Here is a 20,308-nt window from a genome sequence, read left to right as displayed (position 1 = left end):
GGGTTGAGTGGTCATGTCATGCCAACACTGTACAGCCGCTGTAGTAGCAAGTAGCAGGTCTCATGGTGGCCGATGTAAATACACCCACATGTTTGGGAAAAGTGCTGCGTTGTCTGTGGAGTGAACACAAAAACATCACACATTTCTAATTTTGAATTCCTGTTTTATTTAAAGTTTTGCATTCACAGCACTCATAGGTTGATGTAAGGCTTACATGAAACATAGATATACTCGCATACATAATACATAGATGTACGATCACATTTAAACGCTCACATTTTGAGCAGCTCAATGGACGACCTCAATGGAAATGGATTCATTACATGATAAAGGTGTTTCCTATTCAAAGCATCCAGCTGTTGGAGCCAATAGGATCAAATAATACTACACCGATGTAATCACAGTCTTTCATTACTATGCAGATAGCAGAAGTACTGATGCACTTCAGGAAACACACAACATATATTGTATATTTATTTTTTATTTTGCATATCACACACACAAAAGCAAATAGTACAAACATTTGCAAACACCAATACACACACATGTACATCACAAACACACATTATGCAATGGGCTGATTATGTATGCAGCAGTCTTTGTGTCCTCCGCTGTGCAGCGGGCTGAAAGGCCCGATCACCGCCGCACCTCCATCTTGGCTCTCAGCCATATTCTTCCTCATAGAGGAAGAGGAACTGATTCACTCTGCGTCTGCAGATTGTGCCGATCGGTTACGTTCAACCCATACTAGCTGTGTGGCTGTGAAGTAAAACTCAGTTTGTCATCTGAAATATATAAAGACAACTGCGTGATGTCATCTGCACAAAATCAAAACGATAGAATTGTTTCCCTGTGTGTTACAGGCGGCAATAACAGAAGTTGAATAATTGATGTTGCGTTAGAGGACGGGTCAACATCTGGCTACAGCTTTTTCGCAGGTTTTCGCAACATAAATTCAGCTACATCATTGTGTGAGGTGGAGAATATCTATCTTCCATTGTTATCGAAGAGTGCAAGTGCTGCAGTGTCATCTGAGTATTGAAACTATGAGGTGTGATGGGTGTGTGACTGGTAGAGTCCCTGGAGTGACTTCTCTCTAACTGGACTTGAGTCCTGAAGCAGCTGGTCACTTTTCCGTATCGAGGGTTTTTACTCTGAAGACAAAGAGTCATTTTATGTTTTGAACAATAAAATAATAGAAAACATCCGTTACTAATCAACCCTGTGTTGTTGCACTTCAGCCCTCTCCTGCCTGACGCCATCTGTCCCAGAGAACTCCGTCATGAAGGGAAACAACTTCACCTATGGAAGCAAGGTGACTTTCAGGTATCATTTGCATCCCCTACGACACCCATGTTGTAATGACAGGAGGAAGTATTACAAAAGGTGTTTCAGACGTGTCAAGGAAAACACTACAAAAGTTGAGTGGAGTTTGTGCCTCACTCTGTTCTCCTCCTCCTCCTCAGCTGTATGCAGGGCTTCCTGCCTCAGATCCCTTATGAGTTCCAGTGTCTCACTAGTCTGAGGTGGAGCGGCACGCCACCTGTCTGTTACCCAGTGACCTGCGGGGGCCCTCCAACTGTCATGAACGCCAACTACAATCTCAACACGGATACTTACCAGTCCACTGTCACGTATACCTGCTTTGAGGGATACAGGTACGGCTAAATGAATGTCATCTGTTCTGTTCTCCGTTCACTATCCTTTCTGAGGATGTTTGATCAGTTGATTTAGAAAATGCTGATTCTATCCATAATTTTAATTTGTTACATGTTACATGTACAGACTCTGTTTACTCTGATTCAGTTATGTCAGCACAATGCAGTTGCGATGTCCAATGACTGTATAAATGTATATTTTTTTTATACTGTGTAAGTTTGTAACATGTCGTCAATTGCGATTTATTTACTTCACATGTCAGATTCTATACATCTATAAATCAAAGAGTGTGTAAATTGAGTATGGTGTTGCTGCGCAGGCCACAGGGCTCCACGGAGGTGGTTTGTGAAGCGACGGGGGAGTGGAGCAGGCCTGGGCCCCGCTGTGTGAACGTACTGTGCAGCGAGCCGCCGGCTCTGAGAGACGCCGTGACCGTCGGAGAGAACTTTGAACTGGGAAACAAGGTGCACTATGTCTGCAAAGAAGGGTAAATGTGGTTCCACTTGATTTAATGCTGATGTTCAAACTACAACTTCAACATTCTGTTATCATGTTATACTGAGCTGTGACTTCTTTTGCTCTCTTTCACAGCTACACTCTGATTGGCCCAGAGACCAGAGAATGTCTGACAAGTGGCCAATGGAGTGACAGCTCTGCCCAGTGTGTCCCCCGCTCCTGTGGCCCCCCGCCCGCCATCGACCACGCCGAACCCTACGAGAGCCACCAGCTGTTTGGAGACACTGCTAACTACTACTGCACCGACGGATACACTGCTGGCAACAACTCCAAGATGGTGTGTAACGCTCAGGGTGTATGGACGCCCCCTGATGGCACAGAGGCCCCTCGCTGCATCGCAAACTTCTGCCTACGTCCACCTGAACTGCCCCATGCCATTTTAGATTCAGTCAACAAACCCAAATATGCCAGCAACACTGAAGTGAGCTATAAATGTGAGGAGGGCTTCATGCTCAACACCACAGCCACACTGAGATGCCTGATGGGAGGACAGTGGGAGCCTTCGCCGTATGACATCGGCTGTGTGCCGGTGAGGTGCTCCAAGCCTGAGAGCATCGACCGGGGATATGTGAGCGGGACAGACTATAGTTTTGGAGCTGTGGTGGCCTACAGCTGCGATAAAGGCTTCCTGATCCGAGGGGAGAAGAGGAGGACCTGCAAGGCCAATGGAGAGTGGGGAGGAGCTTTGCCTACCTGTGTACCTGTTTCCTGCTCTCCACCTCCTTCGCTCAGGAACGGATACATCCAGGTTAGCCACATACTGCTTATAAACTCAAATAACTGTTTCAGAACTTTGACTCTATTTGTCTGTATAATTACGGCCAAATTACATCTTTATTTCCAGGAACCTTTCTAGAAATGATTGGGAAGTTATAGACCTGTAAAATATAGTGTTCATCCAGTAAGAAACACACCTTTTCCTCATGAGTGAATATGTTTAGTAATATATCCCTTTTAATTCCCCGACAGGGCCGAGGTCGATTCACCTTCAACAGCAAGATGACATACGCCTGTAACGCAGGATACAGACTGATTGGTCATCCAGATCGAGTTTGCCAAGCCAACCGCCAGTGGTCCAACAACGACCCACCTGCCTGTGTCCTTCTGACCTGTGAGCCTCCTCCCAACATCGTCCATGGACATTACAGGGGGTCTGATTTCCAGGTGGGCCGAAAAGTGCAGTACGTCTGCGATGAGGGTTATGAGCTGGCCGGGGATGCCACCTGGACCTGTCTGAAGTACGGAAGGTGGGATAAGTCGAGGCGTCCTCGCTGCTCACCGGTGCAGTGTCCGGAGCCGCCGCTGGAGGAGAACCACCTGGTGCTGAAGGGCCTGGACTCTGAATCTGGTACGGTGGAATTATCCTGCAAGGATGGCTACGTCCTGGAGGGGGCCCGGATCCTCCGCTGCACCCCGTCCCAGGAGTGGAACGACACCTTTCCAGTGTGCAAGCAGGCGTTTTGCGGCCCACTGCCTGAAGTGTCGTTTGGTGGGCCTTCCTCGTCCTCGTCTCCGTTCCCTTTCAGCTCCGTGGTGAGCTACACATGCATGGATGGCTTTACTATAAGAAAAGAAGGCTCTGTGTCATGTCTGGCCAGCGGGCAGTGGAGCAGTCCTTACCCAGAGTGTATCCCTGTTGAATGCCCTCAGCCTGTGGAGATTTCTAACGGTATCGTTGATGTCCAGGGTCTGATGTACCTCAGCAAAGCACTGTACGGCTGTAAGACTGGATATAATTTAGTGGGAAACTCCACCGTCCTCTGTGGAGAGACGGGACTCTGGATTGGAGGGGTGCCTTCCTGCCGCCCAATTGAATGCTCAATCCCTAAACAAACAGCCAATGGAAAAGTAACATATACAAAACTCCAGTTTGGTCACAGTGCCACCTACTCCTGCCGTCGTGGTTATCGTCTTCAAGGCCCAGAGACTTTGAAGTGCCTGGCCAGTGGGGAGTGGGACATTAACCCACCTGCTTGCGTGCAGATTTCCTGCACACCACCCCAACCCATCGAAAGCGGATTCGTCGAGGGCCAGGATCACAGTTTTGGTGTCACCATTTTCTACAGCTGCTTTCCTGGCTTCCAGCTTGTAGGCCTGGAACATTTGACCTGTGAGGAGTTCGGCTGGTCTAGCTCTGTTCCCGTCTGCGTGCCCTCGGACTGCGGCTTGCCTCCTCACATTGACTTTGGGGAATATGTTCGGGCGACGCAGCTGGCAGGAAGCTCTGACGCTGCTTCTAAAGACACTGGAACATTAGCCTCACCCATGGACTTGAGCTTCCTTCATGGGACGTTTATCGAGTACCGGTGCCACAAAGGCTACGACATCACAAGCCCCACCAGGTTAGTGTGTCAGGAGGACGGAGGCTGGAATGGGACAGCCCCGTCCTGCGTCCCCGCAGAGTGTGAAACGCCACCCGGTCCAGAACACGGCTGGGTGAATGTGACCGACACCTCCTTCGGCAGTACGGTCACGTACACTTGTGAGGACGGATACGAGCTGGAGGGGGAGTCTGTGAGGCAGTGCGTATCAGGACGACTGTGGACGAATGACGCCCCAGTCTGTCGGCCTGTCTCCTGTGGCGACCCAGGCGCTGTCGCTAACGGCACAGCTCGCGGCGGTGCTTTTGTGTATCCTGAGGTCTTGCACTACGAGTGTAGTCCTGGATTTGTCCTAAAGGGCAGTGACACTATTGCCTGCCGGGCAGATGGGAAGTGGAATGGACAGAAGCCTTGGTGTGAGCCAGTATCTTGTGGTCCCCCTAAAGTCCCCATTGATATTACTGTTAAAGGAGAGAAATACAGCTATAACAATGAGATAGAACTGAGCTGTCAGCCCGGTTTCCTGTTACAGGGGAAATCTATCAGTGTTTGTCAGGCTGATAGCACCTGGAGCCACGGCTCTCCCACCTGTGTCCCTGCCCACTGTGGCAAACCCTCACCAATACCCAATGGGCGTGTTTTGGGGTCAGAGTTCGGCGTCAACAGCAAGGTAAGCCATGAATGTGATGAGGGGTACGCACTCAATGGAGATCCAACGAACATATGTCAGTCAGATGGACTTTGGGACAAACCTGCCCCTCGCTGTGACATCATAAGCTGCGATCCACCCGAGGACATCAGTCACGGCTTCCTGAACGGCTCCAGCTTCAACTACGATGACGTGGTGGAGTACGTCTGCTTCGACGGCTACGAGGTCGTCGGGGATCCCATCCTGCGGTGCTCCGCTCAAGGCTTCTGGGTGGGCGCGGTGCCTCAGTGTCGTCCATGCGTCTGTGTGCTCCCTGTGGTGAATTTCGGCCTGGTTGTCGGTCGCGACCGCGCCTGCGGCGACCGAGTTCACTTTCAGTGTCACGACGGCTACAAGCTGCTGGGTCCCTCTCAGGCGTTGTGCGAGAAGGGAGGGGTGTGGAGCCACGGGGTGCCGGTGTGTAGCCGGGGGAGGTGCAGTGTCGCTCCGCCTGCAGTCCCGAATGCTGTCCTGCAGGGCGGCAGTGCCACCTTCACAGACACAGTTATATACAGGTGTCGGCCCGGCTACCAGCCAAGGGGGTATCCAAACCTCTCCTGTGGAAGAGATGGCAGGTGGGGGGAACCCAGAATCAGCTGTGAGCCTATGAGCTGTGGGAAACCTCCAACTGTGGCCCACGCTCAGGTGATGGGAGACACCTTCACCTTCCCAAACCAGATCAAATACAGGTAAACACTGCAATTCTTACTGTCATTTGTGTTAAAACATTTTATTTTTCTGTCGTTTCTGATGAGCCTTAGCCACCACAGTGCCTGTGCAAACAGAAGTCCAGTAGTACCAGTAGGTTTGTGGGATCAGATGAAACTATAGCCCAATTACACTCATGTGAAATCCCATGTTTGCCCTCTCTTCTCACGTTCTCTCTCGCTCTCCAGGTGTGAGGATGGGTATAATTTAGCAACGCAGACAGGCTCTCTTTCCTGCCAGAGTGACGGCACCTGGTCCAGACACAGCGTTCGGTGCAGCCCGACCCCCTGCCTGCTCCCCACCAACTTCTCCATCCCCAATCTGGTGATCACCGGGAAGGAGCTCACCCCTGTCAAGGGAACCGTCACCCTCTCCTGCCCTCCTGGTCTCCACCTGCAGGGGTCAGCACTAACTGAGTGTCAGGTAGGTCAATTATTAGTCCAGGTTTCTTTAATTCTTCATCTTGTGTGTGTGACTTCCTCATTGAATAATGGTTAACAAGATGCTCTTGGCCACTTTATGTGCATGCAAACAAATAGTTGTGACCTGCTTTTTCTAAATAAGAAAAGTGCAGTAGCCATTATAAGTCTGCACATATCATCTCTTTTCCACTAAATGTGTCAATTAGAAAGCATAAATAATGTAGTGCTTTCCTGTCCTGTCTGTTGTATTGTGCGGTCAGCTGGGTGGAGGCTGGGCTCCAAGCGTCTCCTCAGTTTCCTGCAAGGTGGTGGTTTGTGAGAGGCCCCCTCCTCTTCTTCACGGTGTCGCCGAGGGGGACAACTATAACTATGGAGACTTTGTCATGTACTCATGCCTGCCCGGCTTTGACATGAAGGTAATGCTCATCGGGCCAAGTTTCCTTTTGTAGAGTTTTAGTTGTTCAGCAGCTGAGATTAGAAGTTATTTAGGAATTACCTCACCAAAAAACAAACACAGAGAACACAACATCAATACAACTGTGAAAACCTCCTAAAAGTTGTGATCTGTGTGAGTGAGGCTTCCTCTCCTTTCCTGCACTGTGCTTTTAAACAACAGGCTGAGCTAATGGCTGGCCATCAGATTACAGAAAGTCACGTGACTCTTTCCTCAGAAATCAACAGCAGTGTACAGTAACAGAGCGAACAGAAGGAGCTGAGTCACTCTGTTCCCGATCCACTGATATGCTCGCCTCTGCAATTTGAGTATTCACCACAATGAGCACCTTTCATTACACTGGCGACACACACAGAGAGGACAAACTGCCGACTTTCATAGCAGTTAGACGATTTTGTGAAAACAAGAAGGTTAATTGTTTCAGTCCATTGTGAAAAAATCTATATCATGGATCTTATGTCAGGTTTCGTGCTGTTTCTACACATCAATATTTCTGGACTTTGCTGTGTTTAGGTTGACTACTTTTCTTGTATCTTTACACGTTGTTCTTCTTGTCACAGGGAGACTCTATCCAGACCTGCCAGGGAGACAGGACATGGAGCGGCACCCAGCCAGTGTGTGTGGGTAGGTTTGTTTACACAGGAGGGACAGACGACGACTTGTCTTCAAGAATGTCAAATATTTAGTCCAACAGATCCTTTTCCCAGCAGCCATTTTCGACATGTCATAGCAGGATAAAGACAAGTGAAATTGATCAAATTACTTATGGTTCCATTGTATTTGGTGTGTCACAGCCATTCCAGTGAGCCAGTATGCACAATGCCAGGGCCTTGCCCAACCTAAATACAGTTATCTATTACCCTGGTTTACCCTGCAATAACATGTAAAAATGGCAACAACGCCCCATGTTGTGCATCCTGCTACATATTAATGTTGTGCAACCTGTTCACACCTATACATATGAATCAACCCCACCATACGTTCAACACGTTCATGCTCGTCTATTGTCTCCTCAGCACAATCCTGTGGGCCTCCTCCCGCAGTACAACATGCACAGGCCCACACGACAGGAGAGACTTACCTAAACAATGCCAGTTACGCATGTATTACCGGCCTGCAGCTGGTCGGCCCAAAGACTCTCATCTGTCTAGCCAACGGCACGTGGAGCCTGCCGGCACCCACATGTGAAGGTATGGAAAAATGGCCAGGAAGCAATGAAATAAAAAGTTGATTTGTTGACAGCTCTTGCCTGCGTACTGTTTCATTCTGAATCAGGATTTTTCACCTCCATCATTTCCTCTCATGTCAGCGGTCAAAGGCTGCGACAGCCCGAAACAGATGCAGTACGGTAAAGTACAGGAGCACAACCTGAACACGGGCCGCGCTGTGCAGTTCCAGTGTGATAAAGGCTACAACCTGGTGGGAGATTCTCTGGTGGTGTGTATGGGGGGCAACACCTGGAGCTCCAGCTTCCCCACCTGCCAACGTGAGAAACGCACACAGAAACACTGACGGGCAGTTTGTTAGACTTCCTGTTATGTTTTGTCTTCCTTCTTTACAGCTTGTCAACACATTCACTGTTGTAAAGTTCGCTTTTTCAGAGACAAAGGGACTGTTTGCAACACACACACAGTTTCATGATCTGTGTTTGCAACATAGCCTGTTGCAAACAAACACCAATGAGTCGGAGCTGTTCCTCCACATAGCTTCAGTCTGAGTCAGAGCTATTCACTGGAATACTCCCATGTTTCTCCCGCCCCAAACTTCTTTATACTGTCTCACATCCAAACCTCTGTTATAGTACCAGTACCCCGGCATGATGTCAGCCATATTAGCTATTAAATATTGTTGTTTTGCATTTGAGAAACAACACTTTATTATTACTAACAGATACAGTGTGTCTATCTATTAATCAATAATCCCACGTTGTTGTTCCTTACAGCTAAGTCCTGCCCGGCTCCTCCAGGCTGGAGGGAAGTCAGTAGCAGATTTGGGTCCCAGCAGGAATTTCCTGTGGGACAGTCGGTCCGTGTTACTTGTCCCAAAGGTCAGCAGATCAAAGGCAGCGGCACCGTCACCTGCAGGCCTGACCGGACCTGGAGCCCCATCAGCTCCGTGTGTGAAAGTAGGTTCTTTCTTTAAAGGTCAAAAATATTGTTTGTCCTCTTTGGGAAAGCTTCACTGTTGATTCATAACTGCAAATAAACCGTATCACTTTATTTTTTCAAATATCACGTTTGGCCTCAAAAGATCAAGAGCTCAGTGTGAGCTCCAGGTCATAAGATTTAGTTCATGTTTGGGGAAATCAATCAAGTAAAGATGTGGATATGTACTCAAACTAGCAAATCATGTCCTAATCCAGGAGTTAATCAAGTAGAAAGTGTGTATTTGATATTTCACACCTCTGCACGCTCCCCTCGTCTTGTTTCGAACGCTTCTCTACACTTGCATGTCTGTCGGCTCAAACCTACCTAATAGCTGAAGCATCATTTCTATTTGGCGTTGTCTGTCTCTCGCTGAGCTTTCATCAGAACAAACAGGGCTGCATCAAACACTGCGTCGGCGTCCTGTCTGCCGGACTAATTAAGGGCACCTCTGCAGCTTCTATGGCAACCTTTGTCAGATAATCCTCTGATCTTTCTTGCGTGCAGTTGTCCTGAATATGCAACACAATTGTGCTCATGTTGCTATGGCTCATTGTTTGTATTTGCATGGTGTTTATTCTCTTATATATGCATGTTCCCTCTAATCCCTTTAGTCCTTTTTTTTGTGGTTTTTAAGAGGTAGTCCACCGACTGTCACGCAACTGAAGTATCTGGCGTATTTTGCATGAATGAGGGACACGGGGAACACAGCTTGATTTCATCCAATGGACACAGATTTCTTACACTGCAGTGCACAATTTCATATTCAATATGTTTTCATTGCTACAGAAGGGGTAGACAAAATATCAGTAACACCTTACAATACAATATAGAAGTCCCACAAACGCACAGATTCCTGGAAACTCATATTACTCTTTTTTGTGTGTGTTAACACCACGAGAAGTTTTTACGTCATTTGTTAGGTTTCTGCTTGTATGATTACAAAGCAAATCTCCTGTTAGGTTTTGTCAAAAAAAGTTACTTCCTGAATTGCTGGTACATGAGTACAATGATGTAATGTCACTGGAGGAATAATCAACACCTCTGACCGTCTCAAGATAGGATTAGCATAAGAAGCTGCTATTGTTCTGTACTGTAAGGTATTTCTTTTATTTTGTCCACTCCCTGTGGACAATCTTCCTCTCTGCTCAAACAGAATATTTTTAGGTCAAAAAGTAGCAGCATGTTGAGGCAGACAGAAGACGTGTAGTGAGTAACCCGTGGGTCGTTCCATCCGGTACAGGGGTGTCCTGTGGCCCCCCCCCTCCACGTGGCCAATGGGGTGGTGCGGGGGGCGGTGTTCCAGTTTGGGGACGTGGCGGTGTACTCGTGTTTTGGCAGCTACGCCATGGAGGGCATTGGAAGGAGCAGGTGTCTGGAGAACGGCACCTGGACGCCGCCTCCCACATGCAGAGGTAGAGAGACAAACTCCTCTGTGTTCCACAGAAGGGACACTCCCCTTTCTCAGGACACTTCCTGCTTCCTCTGACTGTCCCTTTTTTTTGCAGCATGACCTCATGCTGCTTATTGGCTTTTCAACTCCTCTCTGGACTGCTGCTCAACAGATACAGTTTACTCTGGATGGTATTAACATCTCTGTGCCTGCTCTGTCTGTCCTCTATTCTCCTACTGGTTTTAGTCGCCAAGAAATCTGGCCACGGGTTCTTTGTGCTTTTCCCTCATCATTGGGAAAGGATATGTTTCAAACGGTCAACCTAAAAAAGCAGCTTCTTCCCTCTGGCTGTACCATGACCGATGCCTCTTCCTGTGTCGTCATATATCAGTACTTTACACAACCAGCCCCCGTTCAAGGAAGAAAAATAGCATCGACAATAGAGTCTGGTTGTAATTTTTCTCGGCGATACAAAACACCAATAGTTTTGGTTTTCGGTTTATGGCCGTCAGGATCAAAGTGGCTTCGTTTGAGACTTTTTATATCATCTGTCTTACAATAAGCTCAGTCGATCAGAATACGGTGCAGGTTTAAGATATGTTGTGTGGATTAGACAGACTGAGATATTCTGTTCCACAATCAGCACAAGCACCACATGCAAAACTATGGAGTGAACACTGTAAGGAAAGAGCTGTAATTTGAACAGGAAACAAATGTGACCGGTTGACACTGACCTGTCTGTGGTTAATACAAGAAGTTGACTCTCCCTCTGGCCATCCGCAGCAGATCTCATGCAACATGGAGTTCAATAAAGGCTGGGTTCAGGCGGAGCTTTCTTCAACAGCTGCTGAGTTCATGTTCCGGTCACGGAGACACACACACACACATTCAGGGGGTTTCTGATGACGTCTATGTTAAGGTTGGCTGAGGAACTTAATCAGCTATTCGTGAACGCTCCCTTTGCTCTGGTGCATGAAGTTGTTGTTGTTGAAACTGTTGTGTCCTCTTATTTGCTGGAAAGGGTTGAATATTGACGATTGTCTACTGTGTGTGTGAAGTATAAAAATGTGACTTTTTCTACATATAGAATATATGTTTTGTGTGTGTCCTCTCCCTCAGCGGTGTGTTGGTTGCGCTGCCAGAACGGAGGTGTGTGTCAGCGGCCCAACACTTGCTCCTGCCCCGAGGGCTGGATGGGCCGACTTTGTGAGGAGCGTAAGTATCCTTAAGTCACAAACTCACTCGTGCACACGCGTGAACCCAAGCAGCTTGCTCAGCAGGTTTTTTTAACAGACAATGGTGCCCGAAGGGTGTCATGATGGAGTGAATAGCTGTTTTCAGCTGAGGCGTGGAGAGGCATTCTCTCTGTCAGACCGTGTGTTGACATTTTGTCTCTTGCTCACTCAACACGGAACTAAAGCAGCAATAGTCACAAATCAATATGATATAAAGAAAAAAAGAAAAATCAATACACAAGATAAGAAGTATCTCAACATCTACTTGATAAATTGCCACAGAATTTGCTGCAGACAAACTATGGACTCGGGCTTTAAAGTCCTACGGTGACTGTGCACTTTACGCAGCCACCGGATTGTCTTCTTGAAACTCGAGATGCATCACCACAAAAACCTGCTTCTCTCAAGCCTGCGGTCAAGAAGATCTTGAATTTCGAAAGTGTCTCAAATGTTTTTGCTGTCGAGAGAGAGAGAGAGAGAGAGAGAGAGAGAGAGAGAGAGAGAGAGAGAGAGAGAGAGAGAGAGAGGGAGAGAGGGAGAGAGGGAGGGAGGACTGGTGACCTTAAATTACTCCCCGTTTACGAGCCTCCTCTTCCCTCTTCAATAACAGCTATCTGCATCCTGCCGTGCCTGAACGGAGGCCGCTGCGTGGCACCGTACCAGTGCGAGTGTCCCACCGGGTGGAGCGGCACACGCTGTCACAGTGGTGAGTTCACGTGTGTGTCGGTGATGGTTTCACTCATTTAGGCCGATATGTCCTGAGGGAATGTAGTAACACCAGCGTCAACAGATAGGCTGCATATTTCCTTCTTCCAGGCACTTCATGAGCAGAAACTCGTGGGTACAGGGATGCTGACTGTGCTGTGTTTTGTGTCCACAGCTGTGTGTTCATCACCTTGTGTGAACGGAGGCCGATGCATCAGGCCGAACAGATGTCACTGCAGTCCCGGGTGGAGCGGACACGACTGCTCCAGGTGATTAGAGACGAACAAACAAAAAAGTTCTTTAATTACATTTATTAAAAGGAACAAGGAAACTGTTATTGTATTATGTGTATTTCTTACAAGGAAATCAGGGACTTATTTTGTCTCTCTGACGTTGTTAGTGTGGATAATTTACATTTTTAGCTGGAGGCTTCCATCTTGCACCTTGCACACTGCAGTCACACATGCAGAATCGTCCCTCTGCTCTCCTCTTTTGTACACTAAACAAATGAGCTTTACAGGATGTCCCATGGTTTCATGAGTCATCCACCAACCACCCAGCCCTTTATGTGTACATGCAAATTAAAAAACAGGTTTCCTTTTATTACTATTGAACTTATTAGGAAAGGATACACAGAAACACCCATATCCAGACGATAAGTACTAGGTGCTGGACAGAAAAGCATGTTAAATGCAAAAATTAGACGGAGCGTGTGAACTTACCAAACCCAGGGTAGGACTCACAACTTGGATAGATACTAGTGTGCATGTTAGAGCATTCTGGGTAATCAGTAATGAGTCATCTTTACTTGCAAAATGAGCATATTTGAGAATGGAAAAAAAAACCTGTGATCTTAAATGTTGATGAGTAATAAAGGTTATAGGTAGTAGACCGTATCGAGTTTTGAATCTGTAGCACAAACAAGACTCTTTAGTGATAAAGTTTAATTTACTTCCTCAGGAGTTCTTAGTTAGTTGTATTTCCTTGGTCGTATTTAGTGAGACTAAGCCTGAATACTGTTTCTGCAGGAAAAGGAAATCGGGATACTATCACTTCTGAAGGCTCCGTGTGAATCGTCTCATGAAGGGACTTCTTGTATAGATAAGTGACGCACTTGTAAACCATTCATTCTCATCTCCGCAGAAGGCAACGCAAGAACCATTTTGTAAAATAAAGCTGTATTTTTTCATATAGAGACTCGACAGTATTAAACATATGCTGCTATATACTTGTACGATGTGTAAAAACTATTGATGTGATTGTCCCAATGTATATGTGTAAACTATTCTCACATTTGTATTAAAGCATAAAATACCATTTACCGCTCTTCCTTTAAATATCTGATTAGAGTGTTTTAAAATGTGAATAAGAAGAGAACACAGTTCCAGTAACTCATCTTCATTTATTAAATCCACCTTGAACACAACGTACGAGGGAGTCAGGAGCAAAGCCAATCACTCATAGAAAAACAGAATTAAAAGTGGTCATCGGGTTTTAATCCTAATTTCAGCCAGTCAAGATCGCAGCCTGTGTGGAATGAGAGATGTGATGGTTACACGACTAGTAACTTGAGTTTCTTATACATGTGCAGAGGGAGGCGGTGGTGTTGATACGAGGAGGGACAGTGGATTGGTCGGCGGGATTTTATGTTCTCCACTTTTCCAGTGTTGCGTGCAGCTTTTCAACGTTGGCGCCGGAGAACTCGTCCACCTGAAAGACAACGCAGACCGGAGAGTTAAAGACGGCACCTTTAAATAGATCACCGATCAAATTCATTCACATTAAAAGCATTCGATTTTCATACAAGAAAAAAAAATGTAAATCCAAGAAAACTGTTGAATGCCACAAAGACTCCTAAAAATCTCTCGTCTGAGCCGCTTTGTTTCGTTTCCAGTTTCAGCACAAAGACACGCAAAGTTAGCGGCTATAGCTCATGAAGAAAGTGGTGCAGATGTTTCCTTCAGGAGTTGATGGAGACCACTTAATGATGGCCCGTTAACACCAAGCCACTGCACAATGACCAAACCCCCCCCCCCCCCCCCACCCACCCACCGTTTACATTATTATTATTATTTTCATGCTTACCTTTTTTCCATTTTTGTAAAAGTGGAAAGTGGGCATGCTGGTGACCTTGCATTCTCTACTGACATCCTGAAAAGAGCAAAAAGGAACAGTAAGATGGATGGGCGGAGTCAGAATCACTGCTACCTGCTGACCCCCCCTGCCCCCTACTCAACCCCAGTAGAAAGGACTACTTGGACATTCCTTTACGACTCCCAAAAAACGGTTTGCTGATATTTTGGACATGCGAGGGTCTTTGTACTCACGGCCGTTGTAGTAAACCAACTGGTGACTTAAAATAAAAACAGAAAACACACACTTACATCAGCTTCATCCACGTCCACCTTCATGAAAACCACGTTCTTGTTCTCAGGCTTTGACACCAGAGCCTGAAAGAGAGTCGATCAACGAGCATTAATGATAAAATAAACGTGCCTGCTGCCATGTGATCGAGAAAGCATGTACTGATGCATTTGTGTTTCACAAAGGCTGAAAACAACAAACATGATCTTTTCCAACCATTCAACGATGGTTTTAATGACACCCGAATGGCTAAATTGTACACTTACATGGAATTTAGGGGCGATCATTTTACAAGGGCCACACCAGGTGGCTGTGAAGTCCACCACAACCAGCTTGTCTCCAGCATCCTTCAGCATCTGCTTGAACTCAGCCTACAGAAAATGAAACAACAAACAGAAACAGAAGATGATCAAGCTGTGATGCATTAGCTAATCTGAAGTCAGATATTATAGTCACTGCAAAACCAACATTTCATTAATTATATCTGAAAGCTTTCACTTTCAGTATGTGCAACTTAGACACACACACACCATAGCCTTTAACACCAGAGGTAGAATTGTGATTATGTTTTTAAATGACTTCATTAGGGTGCTAGACAGTCTCCATTTAGATCTAGCAATCAGCTACGTTTAAAGACAATGCAGGCCCAAAGAGGCCCAAAATCACGGTCCTATATAAAGCCACGACTGTGCGCCACATCTTTCAGACGTAAACTACGTAATTATGGTTTTAGAACAGTTACGTACGTAAACTGATGCACACCAACTGAATATGGCCTATTGTGGATGGCACGCGACCAAACCAGCGTTGCCAGGGCAGCGTAACACTGGTGGTTTGTGAGTAAAATTCTTCAGTAACGCACCCGTGGTGGTTTGTGGGTAATAGTCATCTGTAACGCACCCGTCTGGTGGAAGATAGCGGGTTTCATGCTGAATCACCCAGTCGCGTAGCATTCAGGTGAAAATCGGAGCCTATTGCTTTACTCTGGGTATTAAGTCATATGTATCAAACTCTCCACCAACTACACATGCTTGAAAAATAGAAAATAAACTCCTAATGTAGAGAACGTGTCACGCGGACACGCGCGAAGCTGCCCGGTGTAGTCCGTGGAAGCGAAGAATCGACCGTTAGTGGAAAACATAAACGTCTGACAATGGCGGCTTTCAACAACGGCCACCGATAAACGCTGCAGAATGAACAACATACAACTTACCAAATTTGTCGGTTCTAGAATATCGTTGGCCATTTTGTGAGTGTATCTCGAGGTGAACAAAAAGTAACTAAGCTTGTGAATCACTTGAAGTGGACGACACGCCGCGTTTTATATGGCAGCTGCATCAAGCTACTCAACCTCAGTCCGAACCACAGCGGAAATCAGTGTACTTTAAAAAATAAAAGCTGTTGTAATTGTTACGCCAATGGGTTTATGCTGTGGCTGTGAAATGCGCTTTAATTGCATTTTTATTTCGTACAGATTCCATAATTAATATATTTGTTTTGTTTCTGTATTATGCATTGAAAAGCGTTTTCTAATAAAGACCTTTATTCTGAAGGTTGTCAGTACCGTAATATTTTTTGGTTTTGACGGGGTTTTTCCATCCAGCAACCCAAATAGATGGTGCGTGCATTTACTCATGTTAAATGTTGTCTCTCGGTGAATTTATTTCAGTCATTTTATTGGTTTTCTGATCGTTTGGATGAACGTCCGTTAGAGAAAAAGCTGACTTTACACATGGCGATGATTACTAGTATTTTAATAACCAATTAGGCCTACATCGTCTTGTATGACACTTTGTTCTGCGTATTTATGTATTCACTAAAACATTATTTCGATACTTGCAGAGAAAAAAGTAAATTCAAGTCACAATGACTTGACAAATTCTTGGTTTACCGTAAACGACTGAGTCTGCGCAGCTCAATTCCCGTGTAGTATTACACATCAACGTCCCGTAAACGGGATATGCCCTCATTACGTCATCCCCATCGATTTGTTTATCTGCCTTTTAACCTTCACATTTAGGTTCCGTGACTATTTGCAAACATAATGTAGTCTACACTAACTAAATGTATATATTCTTGCGCAGTAAAAGAAATGTTTCTGAAATTTCCAACCTTACATTTTAAATTAAAAGAAAGAAACTGAACCCAATGTTTTGATACTTTATCGATTTCTGGAAACTAGATTCAAAGGATTTCTTCTTGCAGTAAGTCGTGTCCACTTTGAAATAACAGCTTCACAATAACACCATTTTGGTCACTGGGGCATTAGGCTTTGCCACGTCAACAGACAATTTGAAAGAAAGCCCCAAACTTTATTACCATTACAAAAACTGTCACTAAATGCAAAGCACAATGGTTCATTTTATTTCAGTGAATAATCCACACATCTCATCCAAGTACTCAATGGCAAAGCAGACTGACCCCGTCTTGTGTTGTCCTCGTAGAGTAACACGGCCATCGCTCTGATCTCTACCAGACGATGCACCGTACACTCAAACACAATCGATTTCTCCATTTGTTTCATTTTGTATTTATTTATTTATTAAATCCAATATTAAAGAATGAATGGGACTGTCTAACAATAACTCCTGAACTAATGCTAAACATAAATCACATGTTTATTTTAAAAACAGGTTAGTTATTAGTCTCTATGGCTAAGTCCTTCATGCATGAGTTCTGTAATTACATGTAGGTTATTAATAATACCGATTCTTCTCCGTTGATCCACATCAGACTGCGACAATAGCCTTGCCGACGTTTTCTCCCTGCAGCAACCCCATGAAAGCAGCCGGCATCTTTTCAAAGCCTCTGGTGATGTGCTCCCGACACTGCAGTTTGCCCTGCAGAAGGAATAAAACCACAGAAATGAAGCTGAAGCAGGACCGCGGGGCAACTCTACTAAATGAGATTAAATCTTTCCTGAAGAAACACACAACAATTGTTAAATAGTCACTAACCTCTTTCAACCATCCCATCAGCCTCTTGAGGGACTCGGGGTGCTTGTGCTCCCACCTGGTCTGCATGAAACCCTCCATCTTAAGCTGCTTAAAGATCATGGTGAGGTGGGGGTATGGGCCTGAGAGAGAGAGAGAGAGAGAGAGACTTTTAATGGTCGTCCAAGAAAACATTCTGACAAAGACAAAGGTCTGTTTATACTTCTACTCCAACATTCCAGTAACACAACGTCGCCCTCTAGTGAAGAAATAAATTAAAATCATCTGAGCATGTGAAGTTGTAAAAGGGTGAAGAACTTGTTTACACACAGTTTTAACCGCATTTTAATACATTTCTTTCACAAGCATGTATGAAGTTAAAGCAGACAAATAAACATGAAATAAACGCCCCAAACACCTGTTTGGGGCGTGGTGTCATTGTATGTGGAAATAGCTCCACACACGGCTATTCTTCCACAGTTCTTCATCTGTTGTATGGCCACACTGGAAAAAGGGCCTCCGACCTAAAATAAACAAAAATTAAAACTGTCAGTTAAAGAGAATAATCAAGTTTCAAACATGGAGCCCACACTGTTCACTTTTAAAGCACGTATGGGTCTGGCCCCAACATATATATAGAAGTAATGTTGACCCCTTATAAGCCAGCTCGCATTACTACTTAATTTATATTGTTGATTTAACTAAATTATTTAATTAATTTTATTTAATTCACGGGCTTGGAGCTCCACCACATGTGCTTACATTCTCAAAGAAGCAGTCGTAGCCGTCTGGAGAAGCCTTCTTCAGGGCCTCCTCCAGGGAACCAACAGTCTTGTAGTTGAAGGCCTCGTCGAAGCCCAGTTCTTTGAGGAAAGCCACTTTGGCGTCGGAGCCCGCCGAACCCACCACCTTACAGCCCTTGATCTTGGCCAGCTGGCCCACCACGGAGCCCACGGCCCCCGCTGCAGCAGTCACCAGCAGGGTCTCGCCCTTCTGGAGCCCCAAGACCTCTTCTATCCCGTACAGCGCCGTCAGTCTGGAGAGGAAAAAGAGAGTCAAATCTAACGACCAAAATCTGAAAAGCATGACGGTATGTTCTCCCTCCAGTTCCACAGAGGAGCCTCTTTCCATACCGAGGTTATCCGTGTTTGTACGATGACTTCAACTCGCCGGCAGGACAAAACATCTGGAGCCTCGCTCGTTTATTTACTCAAAGAAAGACAAAAGTCAGCTGTTCTGCTCTGCTGAGGGAAACAACTCTGTCCCTTAATCATAAGCATCATTTACTCAGGAATTAATTGCACTTTTACAGACAACAGATATAACTCCTCTGCACTCAATTTCTACCCATAGAGGCCACCTAACATCTGTCCTACCCCGTCATGCCGATGCCGCCCAGAGCCAGGGACAACGAGACGTCCTGCGGCCAGTCAGGCATGATGGGAATGAGGTCCTTTCCGTCACAGACTGTGTGGCTTCTCCAGCCACAGCGACCAACAACATGGCTCCCAACAGGAAATGCTGCATTTTTGCTTTGAATCACTCTACAGGACAACACACAAACATAAGAAGAAAAGTAATGTCGACAGTATGACCTCAAACCATGTGGCAGATGTGCATTATTCACTGTTGGCTCACGGCAGAGTTAAGAAAATACGAAACATGTGTTTTCGAAACGGACCACTTTGAGGTTGTTTGTAGAGTTTGGTCACGGAGAGATTCATCCTGCATGTTTATCATCAAAAACGTTCCCACTGAAACAGATTGGAGCGTCTGAACACTCAGCCAAGAACATTTCAATCACCTGCTTTTGCTTTTCAGTCGCTGTGACTCAAAGACTTTTGGTAATTAATAGCAGATGCAGGACGGTTTGTTTAAAACATCAGTGCATGCACGGTGAAGACGTTCCTCTGTGTGTGTGTGTGTGTGTTCTTTACTTGGCCACTTGTGATCCAATCATGACATCGCCTTCATTCATGCGAACCCTGCTAAACGGCCTGTAAAGACAAACAGTACATACTTTATAAATGCATTTTTTTGATCCATGAATGATTTGTTCAAGAGAGCGTTTCACAATAATAACTCTTGACGATCCTGCTCTTCCCTCACCTCATGTATGGGTCGACAGTGAGAAACACTGCTTCCAAAAGTACCTCTGAAACAAAAAGGAGACGTCAGTGCAGAACAAGTGTACTCTTCACATGAACAGACCGTTTCCTCTTCTATAATAAAAGATCTTACCCCCATCTTTGGGCCCTGGGAGCTCCTCCACCTTGAGCTCAAAGTCGCTGTCCTTCGGGAAGCCATCAAAGTACTTGGTCAGGATCCACGTCTTAGCTTGGACCATGACTCTTTGTTTCGGGGGCAGCTGTGGCAGACGGAGCAGTTGTTCCGAGAATTAAACTGATAGTGGCATTCGTTTTGGCGAGGTCATTCCCGGTGCTGTGCACCACAACACATTTAGATGTATTAACCACGTACTAAAAAGTGGATTCAAGTGAAAGCTAAAACTTATTCACCAAAGCCTGCTTGAATCATGGAGGGGAGAAAATTGCACAAACAAAACTCAATACAAGTGCTTATTAAAGCAGCACAAAGTGAAGTTAGCTGTACTAGTTGTAACAATTGTAGGTGCATTGTTGAAGTGCATCCAAAATCTGCAATGCAAAACTGTAATTAAAGAGGAATGTAGCTATTCACCCCACACACGCGCGTGCACGCACACACACACACACACACACACACACACACACACACACACACACA

General features: G+C 45.7%; 3 protein-coding genes across 3 annotated transcripts in view; 1 reads left to right on the top strand and 2 right to left on the bottom strand.

Moving 5' to 3' along the window:
* svep1 (sushi, von Willebrand factor type A, EGF and pentraxin domain containing 1) overlaps nucleotides 1-13,436 on the top strand; it is a 68,605-nt gene extending 55,169 nt beyond the window's left edge. The window contains 17 exon segments of the mRNA XM_031851484.1: nucleotides 1,242-1,326; nucleotides 1,467-1,658; nucleotides 1,979-2,146; nucleotides 2,251-2,923; nucleotides 3,145-5,873; nucleotides 6,081-6,315; nucleotides 6,575-6,730; nucleotides 7,329-7,392; nucleotides 7,785-7,958; nucleotides 8,078-8,254; nucleotides 8,711-8,893; nucleotides 10,156-10,169; nucleotides 10,171-10,327; nucleotides 11,425-11,520; nucleotides 12,151-12,246; nucleotides 12,421-12,514; nucleotides 13,274-13,436. Of these exon segments, the coding sequence (XP_031707344.1) occupies nucleotides 1,242-1,326; nucleotides 1,467-1,658; nucleotides 1,979-2,146; nucleotides 2,251-2,923; nucleotides 3,145-5,873; nucleotides 6,081-6,315; nucleotides 6,575-6,730; nucleotides 7,329-7,392; nucleotides 7,785-7,958; nucleotides 8,078-8,254; nucleotides 8,711-8,893; nucleotides 10,156-10,169; nucleotides 10,171-10,327; nucleotides 11,425-11,520; nucleotides 12,151-12,246; nucleotides 12,421-12,514; nucleotides 13,274-13,304 (5,324 nt within the window). The 3' untranslated portion in view covers nucleotides 13,305-13,436.
* A 191-nt stretch (nucleotides 13,437-13,627) lies between these two features.
* Nucleotides 13,628-15,973, bottom strand: txnb (thioredoxin b). Its single transcript, XM_031851489.1, has 5 exons — nucleotides 15,823-15,973; nucleotides 14,876-14,980; nucleotides 14,630-14,695; nucleotides 14,331-14,396; nucleotides 13,628-13,955 (listed from the first exon to the last, which is right to left on the bottom strand). Exons 1-5 carry the CDS (start codon nucleotides 15,853-15,855, stop codon nucleotides 13,890-13,892), a joined length of 336 nt encoding a protein of 111 aa, XP_031707349.1. The 5' UTR covers nucleotides 15,856-15,973; the 3' UTR covers nucleotides 13,628-13,889.
* Nucleotides 15,974-17,141: 1,168 nt separating this feature from the next.
* On the bottom strand, nucleotides 17,142-20,302 carry LOC116385772 (prostaglandin reductase 1). The gene is made up of 8 exons (XM_031851488.1): nucleotides 19,784-20,302; nucleotides 19,652-19,697; nucleotides 19,480-19,539; nucleotides 18,919-19,086; nucleotides 18,305-18,578; nucleotides 17,961-18,066; nucleotides 17,567-17,685; nucleotides 17,142-17,449 (listed from the first exon to the last, which is right to left on the bottom strand). The coding sequence occupies exons 1-8, from the start codon at nucleotides 19,887-19,889 to the stop codon at nucleotides 17,339-17,341; spliced, it is 990 nt and encodes a 329-aa protein (XP_031707348.1). The 5' UTR covers nucleotides 19,890-20,302; the 3' UTR covers nucleotides 17,142-17,338.
* Nucleotides 20,303-20,308: the final 6 nt, after the last annotated feature.

The sequence above is a fragment of the Anarrhichthys ocellatus genome, unplaced genomic scaffold, assembly GCF_004355925.1.
Source record: "Anarrhichthys ocellatus isolate YVR2014 unplaced genomic scaffold, GSC_Weel_1.0 scaffold11, whole genome shotgun sequence".
NCBI classification, from domain to species: Eukaryota; Metazoa; Chordata; class Actinopteri; order Perciformes; family Anarhichadidae; genus Anarrhichthys; species Anarrhichthys ocellatus.
Note: the sequence above shows the minus strand (reverse complement) of the source record. Positions and strands in the feature narration are given on the sequence as shown.